Source organism: Budorcas taxicolor, chromosome 2, assembly GCF_023091745.1.
Source record: "Budorcas taxicolor isolate Tak-1 chromosome 2, Takin1.1, whole genome shotgun sequence".
Classification (NCBI taxonomy): Eukaryota; Metazoa; Chordata; class Mammalia; order Artiodactyla; family Bovidae; genus Budorcas; species Budorcas taxicolor.
Genome location: NC_068911.1, coordinates 151806200 through 151818496, shown reverse-complemented (window position 1 = coordinate 151818496; position 12297 = coordinate 151806200). Strand labels below are relative to the sequence as shown.

At 49.9% G+C, this 12297-nt stretch overlaps 1 protein-coding gene across 1 annotated transcript; it reads right to left on the bottom strand.

Moving 5' to 3' along the window:
* Positions 1-5335: 5335 nt before the first annotated feature.
* LOC128068330 (tubulin alpha-1D chain) lies at positions 5336-7653 on the bottom strand. Its single transcript, XM_052661479.1, has 3 exons — positions 7518-7653; positions 7062-7210; positions 5336-6319 (listed from the first exon to the last, which is right to left on the bottom strand). The coding sequence occupies exons 1-3, from the start codon at positions 7636-7638 to the stop codon at positions 5336-5338; spliced, it is 1254 nt and encodes a 417-aa protein (XP_052517439.1). The 5' UTR covers positions 7639-7653.
* Positions 7654-12297: the final 4644 nt, after the last annotated feature.

Genomic DNA, 12297 nt, shown 5'->3' with positions numbered 1-12297 from the left:
TCACCAACTCCCAGAGCTTGCTCAAACTCAAGTCCATCGAGTTGGTGATGCCATCCAACCATCTCATCCTCTGTCGTCCCCATCTCCTCCTGCTTTTTAAAAATCTTTCCCAGCATCTTTTCAAATAGGTCAGTTCTTCACATCAGGTGGCCAAAGTATTGTAGTTTCAGCTTCAGCATCAGTCCTTCCAGTGAATATTCAGGACTGATTTCCTTTAGGATTGACTAGTTTGATCTCCTTGCAGTCCAAGGGACTCGCAAGAGTCTTCTCCACAGTTCAAAGGCATCAGTTCTTCGGTGCTCAGCTTTCTTTAGAGTCCAACTCTCACATCCATACATGACTACTGGAAAAACCATAGTTGTGACTAGACGGACCTTTGTTGGCAAAGTAATGTCCCTGCTTTTTAACATGCTGTCTAGGTTTGTCATAGCTTTTCTTGATTAGTTTAGGTCACTCCAAAGTCTTCCAAATCTCTTTCTTTTTACTTCTCTTATCTCAACAGAGTTTTGTCTAGCACTTACCATGTATGTGGTATTATGGTAAGACTAGGAATATAAAGAGATTTAAGTTTCAGTCCCTGTACTGAGGGAAATGAAAACCTTGTTGGGGCACAGGCCAATGACAGCTGAGGAGAATTATGTGGAACACAAGTAGCAAGCAAAGGGTTAATTTCCTTTGTTCACAAAGGATTCCAACAAACTTATGAGCAAAGACGAGCAATGTAATTTTTAAATGGGCAAAGGGCACAGAAAGGACAGTTCACAGAAGAGAAAGTACTGGCTTTTAAATATGGAAAGCTGTTCAATCTCATTCATAGTAAGAGAACTATAAAGGAAAGCTGCAAGAAAATACTTTCACTTCTCAGATGATTGATGCAGATCAAAAGGTGTCTGTAATATGGGCAAGGCTGTGAGCACAGGTGGTCTCATACATTGGTAGTGGGAGGGGTAATTTGGATAACTTTTAAAGAGAGCAGTGTGAGGTATATTTCAAAATTAAAGATGTGTGCCCTTTGACCCAGTAATACCAATTATAGTAATCTGTAGTTGTACATATATGCAAAAAAGTATGTGCAAGTGTTGCAGCATTCTTTTCAATAGCAAAGAATTAGAAATAACCTAAATACTACACCATTAATAGCAGACTGGTTAAGTAAGTAATGATACAATGCACTATGGAATACTATATTGTCACCGAAAGAATGAGGCATATCTATATGTAATGCTATGTTATTGTTAAGTGAAAAAACAAGATGTAGAGCAAAGTATATTTAAATGTGTACACACATTAGTATACATTAGTGTGCACACTTCAGCAGTCTGGAAGGAAATACTATAATAACAAAAAACATGAACAATGATGGCTGCCAAGAGGGGACTAAATGAAGGGGACTTATTTTTGCTGTTTGTCAATCTCTTTGGTACCTTTTGAATTCTGAAGTGTGTGTACATAATAACTGGTCAAATACGCATGTAATCTTTTAAAATCTAGTTGGGCAAATGGGATATCAGAAAGGAGCTGAGTGCTACACTGCAAGGCAATGCATGCCAAGTATCGCCTGAGCAATAGAGACAGAAGAGAGAGGCTGTAGAGGAAGGAGAGGCCTCAGAGCTGGACAGGTCCTGGGTGACTGTGGCCTAAACTGGAAGCAATGGCAACAGGCAAGAAGGGGAGGGAGGCTAGAAGGGAATGCAACTTTGGAGGCAGGCATGTTCCTGACACATCAGAGGTAAGGGAGGAAATGTATTGGGTGGAATCCAAAGTTGGGGCTCTGTCTCTTGTGTCTGCCTGCAGGAGGTAATTGTACCCTGGCTTTAGAAGCCTTGGGGATGAAAGCATTCCCCTACACTGAGGGAGTCCTCAGGAGCCGGGCTAGATGGGCACTCCCAGCTACCCCATAGAGATCTGGGTTGCCAACTCCCACACCCACACCCACACCCAGCCCACCCTAAGCCTGCCAGAGCTTGCCCACAGAGTTACTAACTGGGAGGCCTCACCAGATCCGAGAGGAGGTGATCCTCCAACTACCCAGAGTGGGCTGGCTGGTACAGCCATCAGGAGGGGAGCCTGGCCATTTCTGTGGATGCCCAGCCATGTTGCCAGGTGAAGACCTCACCTTTCTCAGGGCCTTTCCTCACCTATTGGAGGTCAGTTGTGGGGAGCTTTTGAAGCTTGGCCCCAGAGACGCCTTGGCCCTTGTTCAGCCCTGGAAGCTGAGTCCCTGCACCGGCCCCCCCTAGCCCTCTCCCACAGTGCCTGGCCAAGGGAGTGTCAAGCGTCACCCCCTCCCTGCCTTCGAGGCAACTGAGTCACCGTCTGGGCACCGGGGACCTGGCAGGTCTAGACGAGGTGACGTCTGGAGGGGTGCCCCGATCTATTGCAGGCGGGAGGAGAGAACACCGAGGAAGAGGAGGCAGCAGTTTTGGCCAGACTGACCCAGGTTTCAATCCCCGCTCCTCCACTTCCTCGCTGAGTAGCCTTGTGCAAGTCACGTGACTTCTCCAAGCCTGTGTCACCACATCTATAAAAGAGGCATTCATTAAACAGATTTGAGAATCTAATGTGTCAGGCAGCATTCTGGATCCTGAGAGAAGAATAGGCCTTGTTCCCATGGACCTTCCAGTCCAGTGGGTACAATAATTATATTTACCTCAGAAGGCAATGGCATCCCACTCCGGTACTCTTGCCTGGAGAATCCCATGGACGGAGGAGCCTGGTAGGCTGCAGTCCATGGGGTCGAGAAGAGTCGGACACGACTGAGCGACTTCACTTTCACTTTTCACTTTCATGCATTGGAGAAGGAAATGGCAACCCACTCCAGTGTTCTTGCCTGGAGAATCCCAGGGACAGGGGAGCCTGGTGGGCTGCTGTCTATGGGGTCACACAGAGTCGGACATGACTGAAGCGACTTAGCAGCAGCAGCAGCAGGATTAAAGAAGGTAGCATTGGGCATTCCTTGGTGATCCCATGGTTAGAATTCCATGCTTCTACTGCAGGGGCACAGGTTCAATCCCTGGTCAGGGAACTAAGATCGCATCAGCCTTGAGGGATGGCCAATAAAAATTCATTAATTAAAAAAATCAAGAAGATAGTATGAATGTGGGGCCTAATATATAGTAGGTGCTTAATAAACAACAACAATTTTTCTTGGGTTTTAAAAGCTCCTCAAATAACCCCTCTTCCCTCCCCAAGTTTGAATCCAGTTGATAGAAAGACACAGGATAGAGATTTGAAATTCAGCCCTTTTAGAGGAGAAAAAAAAATCAATAAAAGCAGATTGGAGGATATAGCTGAGCTAGCTATTCAGCCAAAATGGATTTCAGAATAATTAAATGATTCTCCGAAGCCCGTCGCACAAGTATACACACAATTGCAGGCCTCTGTCTTCCCAGGACAGAGTTTACCTGTCAGCTGAAATCCTCAGAGAGGCACTGAGAATCCTTTCTGTCTCTGAGAAAATCATTGCAAAATAGAGGGAGGAAACTGTTGGGCTGGGTGTGCCTGTTTTCTCCTCTAAACTTCTCACCATCGTGGTGCCACCACTCCATCCTCTAATTACAAAATAATTATTGAGACAAGAGACAAGAGTGACAGGGACAGGTGAGGGGGACCATATGGGGAAGGGGAGGAGTCACTCCCTTTCCAGTTTTACTTGAGTGGCCTCCTGGGCTAGGCCCAGGTGCAGGTGTGTGGAGGTAAGTGTTTTATTCACCTCATTCTGGAATCACCCACCTTTCCTGCCCTGGTTTGTATCTCACAGGCTGCACCTCCTTTTCCCTAGGTCCTCTCTTACCAACTAGTGTGTGTCTCTGTTCACCCAGTGGGAACCACTGGCTGGAGATTGAGGGTGTAAGGAAAGGCGAAGCCAGTTTATTTCTCTTTCTCTCAAAATCAGAAAGTAACTCAGGTGATGCTGTGTCTCCTGCAAGGCTCTGGTATAGTATAGTGTTATTTGCTCAGTCATGGTCTATGGGGTCGCACAGAGTTGGACACGACTGAAGTGACTTAGCAGCAGCAGCAGCAGCAGTCCTACTGTTTGCAACCCCAGGGATTGTAGCCCGCCAGGCTCCTCTGTCCATGGAATTCTCCAGGCAAGAATACTGGAGTGGGTAGCCATTCCCTTCTTCAGGGTATCTTCCTGACCCAGGGATCAAACCCGTGTCTCCTGCATTGCAGGTGGATTCTTTACCGTCTAAGTCCACCAGGGAAGACCCTGACAAACACCCCTCCCTCCTCCCCGCTCCTGCTCCCTCTGGGTAGCTCTACTGTGGCTCCAGATGTCACCTGGTGATCTCAGCTCCAAAGCTCTGGCATCATCATCTCATACCTTGACTCTTCCAGCCCTAAGGGTGATAGCAGCTTCCTGGCTTTGCTGACTTTGGGATTTCCTTGCCAGCATCCAAGCCTGGGAAAGGGAGGCTGCAGGGAGGACAGTGCCAAGGACAACACTAGGCACTGTATCTCTGGGGCTGCAGTAGGGGTGGGGATTGCCCTTGTTCTAGACCTTCAGTAGTCAAACCATCCCTCCACCCCAGAAGGCAACAGAAAATCTACACACAAGAATTTTGGGGCCGTCGTCCGGTTGGAAGCTGTGCTTGTGGCATAAGTTTGAAACAGGTTGTTTGTCTTTATCGAAAAGTGGTGAGTGAGATGGTGATTTCCTGGGGGTAGGCTCCCCCTTGACCCCCAGCCATTGCTCCACGGTTGCTGCCGCTATGCCACCATTCTGTCTCAATGCCAGCTTTTGGATTCTACCTCTCTTCACTCAAACCCCCTGCCTGAAAAGGACAGGAGTGGCGCTAGTGAGCACCAGCTCTGTCAGACACCATGTCAAATCTGGCCTTGACCAGGCTCTTGTTGCAGCCCTGTGTGGCTCAGACCAGCTTCACAACTTAACAGCGCCTCGCCTCCTGCCCCCAGGTCTTCCCTGTTGTCCTTCCGCCCAAGTGTGTGCAACCTGGAAGTACAGGCGAGTTAATGCTTGATGTGGGGAAGGTTTAACCAAGGCAAGAATGGAGCCAGTATAGAAATTCCCCACCCTCACCTCCTCTCCTGCCCAATCTCCCAAGGAATGGTTCTAAGATGCCATTTATCCTGCTACATCCTCTCCAGGATGAATTCTTCCTCCTTCTCTGCTTTACCCACATCAGCCTTCATTCTGCTCCCTGGAATGAAATCTGAAGTCAGATCTGCTTTCTGGGGAACCCAGGCTAAGATACTAGCCTTCTTATTTCTTATGAAGGAACCCACCCCCAGTGGTTTTCCCAAGAGAAAAAGACATTTGGAAGACAATGAGGCCACAGCACTTTATTTAGGACAGACACAAAGGATTCTGCTAGTATTCGTCCCCCTCTTCCTCTTCTCCCTCCCCCTCCACACTATCCATGCCCACCTCCTCGTAATCCTTCTCCAGGGCAGCCATATCCTCCCGAGCCTCGGAGAACTCACCCTCTTCCATGCCCTCGCCCACATACCAGTGCACAAATGCCCTCTTGGCATACATCAGGTCAAACTTGTGGTCCAGGCGGGCCCAGGCCTCAGCGATGGCGGTCGTGTTGCTCAGCATGCACACAGCACGCTGCACCTTGGCCAGGTCTCCCCCGGGCACCACAGTGGGGGGCTGGTAATTGATACCGACCTTGAAGCCCGTGGGGCACCAGTCCACAAACTGGATGGTACGCTTGGTCTTGATGGTAGCGATGGCGGCGTTGACATCCTTGGGTACCACGTCTCCACGGTACAGCAGGCAGCAGGCCATGTACTTGCCGTGGCGGGGATCACACTTCACCATCTGGTTGGCAGGCTCGAAGCAGGCGTTGGTGATCTCTGCCACCGACAGCTGCTCGTGGTAGGCCTTCTCTGCAGAGATGACTGGTGCATAGGTGGCCAGGGGGAAGTGGATGCGAGGGTACGGCACCAGGTTGGTCTGGAACTCGGTCAGGTCCACGTTGAGGGCGCCGTCAAAGCGCAGGGAGGCTGTGATGGAGGAGACGATCTGGCCGATGAGGCGGTTGAGGTTGGTGTAAGTCGGGCGCTCGATGTCCAGGTTGCGGCGACAGATGTCATAGATGGCCTCGTTGTCCACCATGAAGGCACAATCTGAGTGCTCCAGGGTGGTGTGAGTGGTCAGGATGGAGTTGTAGGGCTCCACCACGGCCGTGGACACCTGGGGGGCTGGGTAGATGGAGAACTCCAGCTTGGATTTCTTGCCATAGTCAACAGAGAGCCGCTCCATCAGCAGCGAGGTGAAGCCAGAGCCAGTGCCCCCTCCAAAGCTGTGGAAGATGAGGAACCCTTGGAGTCCCGTGCACTGGTCAGCCTAGAGTGAAGAGAAATGTGAGCTCTGAAGCACTGCTGACCAACAGCAGAGAACCAGCTTGTGCTGTTTGCGATTTCCCCAAAAGTTTCATAAAATCCTTGGAAGACTTTTCCAAGAGCAAAAGATAGGCTCTGATATGGCAGTCCCACTCTCCTCTCCTTGCCCCTCCTGCTCTCTCAAACCTCCCGAGACCTTCCACAGACATTTCTCTTGATTCTTGTGCCAACAGTCATTTATTATCATAACTTGCCAATTCCACCTGGTTTCCTACCCATGCCCACCTCCCGATCTAACTTCTGATGTCTCTGGAGGGCTTTTTTACTGAGATCAATAACCCAGAAACCTGGTCACATCCTTGCTGAAGGCCCAAGTTGATCAGAGAGCCTTGGGCTGGTGTTGTTTGGATCCCTGTTTTTCACAGGGCCTTTTGTCCACATCCCTACAATACAGGCTGACAATCTGGGACTGCGTATGGGCGTTCATAGCTTGGCCCGGCAGCCTATCGACTGGTGTCCACTCTGCACAGCATCGGGCCAGTTACTGTAGTAGATAAAGGAGACGCCCAGCTCTGGGGTGGAACCCACCCTTTGCCTCCCCTCCTCACTAGTCCTGATCCTGTGTGTTTAATTCTTGTCTGGGAGACTCTCCCAAGGATGGAAGCTGCCCTTCCTTATCTGCCCTCCAGATCACTTCATGACAGGAATGCAAATTCCCCTTCCCCAGCCCTCAACTCTTCTCTCACCAGCTTCCGAATCCGGTCCAGCACCAGGTCAATGAGCTCTTTTCCAATGGTGTAGTGGCCTCGGGCATAGTTATTGGCAGCATCCTCTTTGCCAGTGATGAGCTGCTCTGGATGGAAGAGCTGGCGGTATGTGCCCGTCCGAACCTCATCTGCAATGGACAGAATTTTAGGTGCCCCGCCCCTTGCAGCCTGGCTCCCAGAGCCCCAGGGTACACAGAAGGGGTGGGGTCACCAGGCCCATTCAGGCAGTTGCTATTGCTCTTGGCTTTAAGGGTACGTCAATAAAAAGGAAAGGGATGTGTAGTGACCTTGAGACTCTGGAGCTGAGTGATTGGAGATCTGGAGTTCTGATTGGCTGCAGCAACTGGGAACTGGAACTCCAGGGCTCTCCAGTTATGGAGAAGGACTTGACAGGGTACCTGGGGCAAGGCGTGACAGGGCCTGATCATCACTCACCGATCACAGTGGGCTCCAGATCCACAAACACCGCCCGGGGCACATGTTTTCCAGCCCCAGTTTCACTAAAGAAGGTGTTGAAGGAGTCGTCCCCTCCCCCGATGGTCTTGTCACTGGGCATCTGCCCATCTGGTTGGATCCCATGTTCCAAGCAGTAGAGCTCCCAGCAGGCATTGCCAATCTGCACGCCGGCCTGCCCCACGTGGACTGAGATGCACTCACGCTGAGTGGGCAAAGGGCAGAGAGAAGGGTATCATGTCTGGACACGATTCCTGCCTTCCTTCCTTGAGTGGTTCTCCAGCTGAGAGCAGAAGTTCCTAGACTTTGCTCTCTGTGCCCCCATCTCCCGGGGGATGTGGGGTGGGGATAAAACCCGCAGGGGAAGCAGAAGATGTGACCATTTCTAAAATTATAGAGTCCTTCTCAGTGACTAAGCATTTAAGGAACATTGAGGGGCTCAGAAGAGTCTGCCAGAGCACAATAGTCAACCCACTCACGTCCAGAAAGAAAGTAGCGTCCATTAATAAGGAAAGCAAGAACCAAGTGAGGTTTCAGGGCTGAGAAACAAGGATGAGGTTTATAAGAGCAGAAAGAACTCTGGATTCACTTTACAGTCAGAAATGCCAGTGAAGAAGGGGAACGAGGGCCTGGAATGGATGTGTGTGTGCTGTTCTTTCCTCTTGGGTGTGTGTGGTTCTGGAGCAAAGAGAGTCTGGGAAGAAAGTTCTTCCTCACATGGTTCAAGGCTGGTGGTCAAAGAACTGCCCATGAAGCAGGACTAGGGTAACCTGCTTGGTCCTAGAAAAGAGAAAGGTCTCTGCTCTGGGAGCCCCATGAGCATCAGAGAGACTTGACTCACTTGCTTCATCTTGTATTGAGCCTCCATTATGTGCCTGACGTTGTGCAGATGCTGGAAATTCATAACACTTAACACCTGGTCCCTGTGCTTAAGAAGCTCACTGTCTAGGAAAGGGAGACTTTCATATGATTAAGACATGTGACAGTGTGGGAAGTGGGATCCCAGAGTGTTTCTTCCTGCTCCCCTTGAGAAGTGTTTATGACAGACCTTAAAAACAAAATGAAGGAATTCCCTGGCCATTCAGTAATTAGGACTCTGTACTTTCACTGATGAGGGTCAGGGTTCAGTCTGTGATGGGGAACTAAGTTCCTGCCAGTCCCATTGTATGGCCATAAAAAAAAAGAAAAACAGAAAACTCAAGCACATCCACCAGATTTCCCCAAGCTTTAAGGCTTAATCATGTGGCAGTTGTGGAGACATGAGAATTCTCACACTGCTGCTAGAAGCCCAAAGTGCTGCATCTGTCTTGGAAAGTGATTTGGCAATAGCAGAAAAGCTGAAGATGCTCTTGCTCTAGAGAAATTCTCACACAGGTACACAAGAAAACAGGTGCAGGAGCAGTCACAGCAGCGACGGAAGCCAATTAGAAGGCCCTCAACAGGAGAAAGTGGATAAAGAATGATTCAGAAGTGGGCGTGGGTGAATACAAGAAAGAATCTTACCCCAAAACATTCTTACCAGAAAAAAAGCAAATTAAGAGGAATCATGACGTTACTGTTTATGGAAATCTTCAACTTGTATGCGTCATCTACAGATACATTTTTATGTTTGCTATATAATCTTGGAATGTGTTACAAAAATAAAAAAAGCAAAGGAAATATTAACACCCAATTTGGAATAATGGTTTTGTTTGGTAGAGGAGGGACGTGAATACAATCAGAGGATTCTCTTGCTTAAGCTGGGTAGCAGGTGTTCATCATATTATCCTTTATACCTTTTTGCATATCTGAAATATTTCAGAATTTTTTAAAAGAGGATGCTTTCTCCACAAATTGAACACTTCTCTGACTTTGTAAATATGACACAAGGGCCTTAACTTCTTGTGATTTCTTTGGATGACTGGGATTAATACAGAGAACATCTGTATCCCAGCCCCATTACTTCCCCACTTGCCTCAAGCAAGAGTCTTCAATACTCTGAAGGCATCTTCCCTGAGAAATGACAATAATAAGAGCCCCCTCCTAGAATTACTCTGCAGATGAAAGAATGCAAGTTGCCTGGCTCACTGCACAACACAGACTAGGTCAGGCCATATTTCTATTGGATCCCCTTATCCATTCCCCCATCACCCAACCCTGGGGGTCATAGTAAGAGAAAGTCACAGGGACTTCCCTGGTGGCTTAGTGGTAAAGAATCTGCCTGCCAACGCAGGAGACACACGTTCGATCCCTGATCCGGGAAGATCCCACATGCCGCAGAGCAACTCAGCCCATGTGCCACAACTACTGAGCCTGTGCTCTAGAGCCCGGGAGCCGCAACTATTGAGCCCTCGACCTGTAACTACTGAAGCCCGAGCGCCCTAGAGCCTGCGCTCCGCAACAAGAGAAGCTACCGTGACAAGAAGCCCACGCCCCGCGGCTAGAGAATAGCCCTCGCTTGCCACAGCCAGAGAAAGCTTACATAGCAACAAAGACCCAGCACAGACAAAAAGAAAGAAAGAAAGAAAAATTTAAAAAGAGAAAATAATGAATTAAGCTGGGAGGGGTTCAGGGTCAAAGGACTCCAGAAATCCCCAGGTCCATGAGGAAGGGCTGACTCAGCTCACCAATCACCCAGCAGGGCCGGCGCCTGCTGCTGTATCTCAGAGCCTTCCCAGGTCCCATGCACAGAGCCAGACACTGACCTGGCCTCCACAGCTGAGGGCCCATGCAAGGCATGTCTGACGTGGAGAATGCCTGAGACTCTGGAAACAATGCCCCTCACTCTGGGTGTGGGCACAGAACCCAGGCCCTGGAGTCACACAGACTTGGCCTCAAACCCCTATCCCTCTGGGACGTGGACAGAGTTGCTTCAAGGCGGCTTCTCCCACTGCCTTTCCTTGTCCGTGAAAATAGTATAATTTCCTACTCTGCAGGCTTTGTCATTTGGGTGCTTAGTTCCATGTGTTAAGCACTGATTAGGTGCCAGGCACTGTGCCAAGCGGTTCACACATTATCTCATTTAATCTTCATAACGGCCCCCTTAGGTAGGTATTTTTATTACCCTATTTTACTGACTCTCAGAGGAGTCAAACAACTTGCTCAAGGTCATGAGCAAAACTAGGAATATTCAGAGAAGGGACAGTCTGGCTCCAACCACACTTCTAACTGCTCTTCTGTCCTGCCTGGGAGGCAGGTTTTCGTAACAGATATCAAATAAGCCCCACCCCCCCATAGCACCCTCCCACCCCTTCTTTCTCTCCCTCCTGGTACATAGCTGAAATGAGGATCAGATCAAGGCACAGGGAAAGGACAGCCTAGGAGGATGGGTCCTTACAGCTGGGAGCTGGAACCAGAGGCCAGTAGGGGCCCAGGTTTACAGGAAATTGCCTGCACTTTCTACTTGTGTCTTGCTCACCCCATTCTCCCTACCCCTAAATTCAAAGCCCTTCAGCAGCTGCTCAGGCTCTTACCCAGGTCCTAGTTACCATCACCTGTCCCTCTCCACCCCCTGAACAGGCCCCCACATACTAGCACATTTGGGGGGCCACACTCCCATCTGCAAGTCTCTTTCCCTTTCCCCTACCTCACCTGCCTCCACACTATAGCCCATGAACCCCTGGACACAAGGGACCCTCATTTGCGTCCTCAGCCCCCATCTCTGCTTACCATGCTGCCTGGCTGGGACTAGCTGGGGTCGTCTTGTCTGTCTGCTGCAAGACCGAGGCTGGGGACAGATCTGTGAGGGACACGGCCTGCTGGCCTCCTTATACTCTCTGGTCTGCTCTCAGTGGGGGGGAATGTTGTTAGAAACGGCCCCAGGAGGGCAGGTCTGTTGACTTGGTTACCGGGCAGCAGGCAGGTGCTGGGCCTGGGCCCAGGCAGGGGAGGAGGTGCCTGCAGAGGAGGGGCCCACTGGTAGCCCCACACGTAGCCCCACACAGGTATCCAGGTCTCTGGGTACACGGTGTCTGTTGCTCAGTCATACAACCCCTGGTGCTTCAGCCTGGCCCTCACAGGTGGGAGAGGATTTAGAAATTAAGCTGTCTGAGCTCCAGCACCACCCCCCACCCCTCCCAACCCCCCAGGGCTGGTGAGGACTGGAAGAGGAGTGGGCGGGGCTAAGAAAAGTCTGCAGTGGACCAGAAACAATGAGTTACCTAGGGCAGGAGATCAACTTGGGCCTTTCTGGGTAGAAACTCAGAATATTAGAGAACAGCAGAAACTAGAGCTCAGGTTAGCCCCATCTCCAGGAGACGTAAGAGACATGAGTTTGATCCCCAGGTCAGGAAGATCCCCTGGAGAAGGAAATGGCAGCCTAGAAAATCCCATGGACAGAGGAACCTGGTGGGCTATGGTCCACAGGGTCACAAAGAGTCAGACATGATTGAAGTGACTTAGCACACACTTAACTTCTTTTGCCTCAGTTTTCTCATCTGTAGACTGGGGAGAGGTGGTATACTGTGAGATTAAACAAGATACATGTGCTTAGTCCAGAATTGGCTGTTGTCCACAGCCTAGGCAAGATACTGAGCAGGGTTTCAAGGCTATTCCTCACAGTCTCTCCCTGTTCTAATGCAAGTCTTTGCTTGTCTAGTCTGGCCTTATTTCCCACAGAAGTAGTCACCATATGGCCTGGGACAAAATTATGAAATAAAAATGTTACTCTCTCCCATCTGTATCCTGCTTTGTTGTTCTCAAGGCAGCCTCAGCCCCCCACCCCACACGCCCTTATCTCCTTTGAGCCCCTCAACAGCTTTGTGTGTGGTAGGCAAGGGAAGGC

What these genes read in the sequence shown, in the direction of transcription:
- LOC128068330 (XM_052661479.1), bottom strand. Translation starts at nt 7,638, where the DNA reads ATGCCCAGTGACAAGACCATCGGGGGAGGGGACGACTCCTTCAACACC. An exon ending in TCTGGAGCCCACTGTGATCG is followed by an intron (nt 7,211 to 7,517) that starts GTGAGTGATGAT and finishes TGTCCATTGCAG; the next exon opens with ATGAGGTTCGGACGGGCACA. An exon ending in TGGACCGGATTCGGAAGCTG is followed by an intron (nt 6,320 to 7,061) that starts GTGAGAGAAGAG and finishes TCTTCACTCTAG; the next exon opens with GCTGACCAGTGCACGGGACT.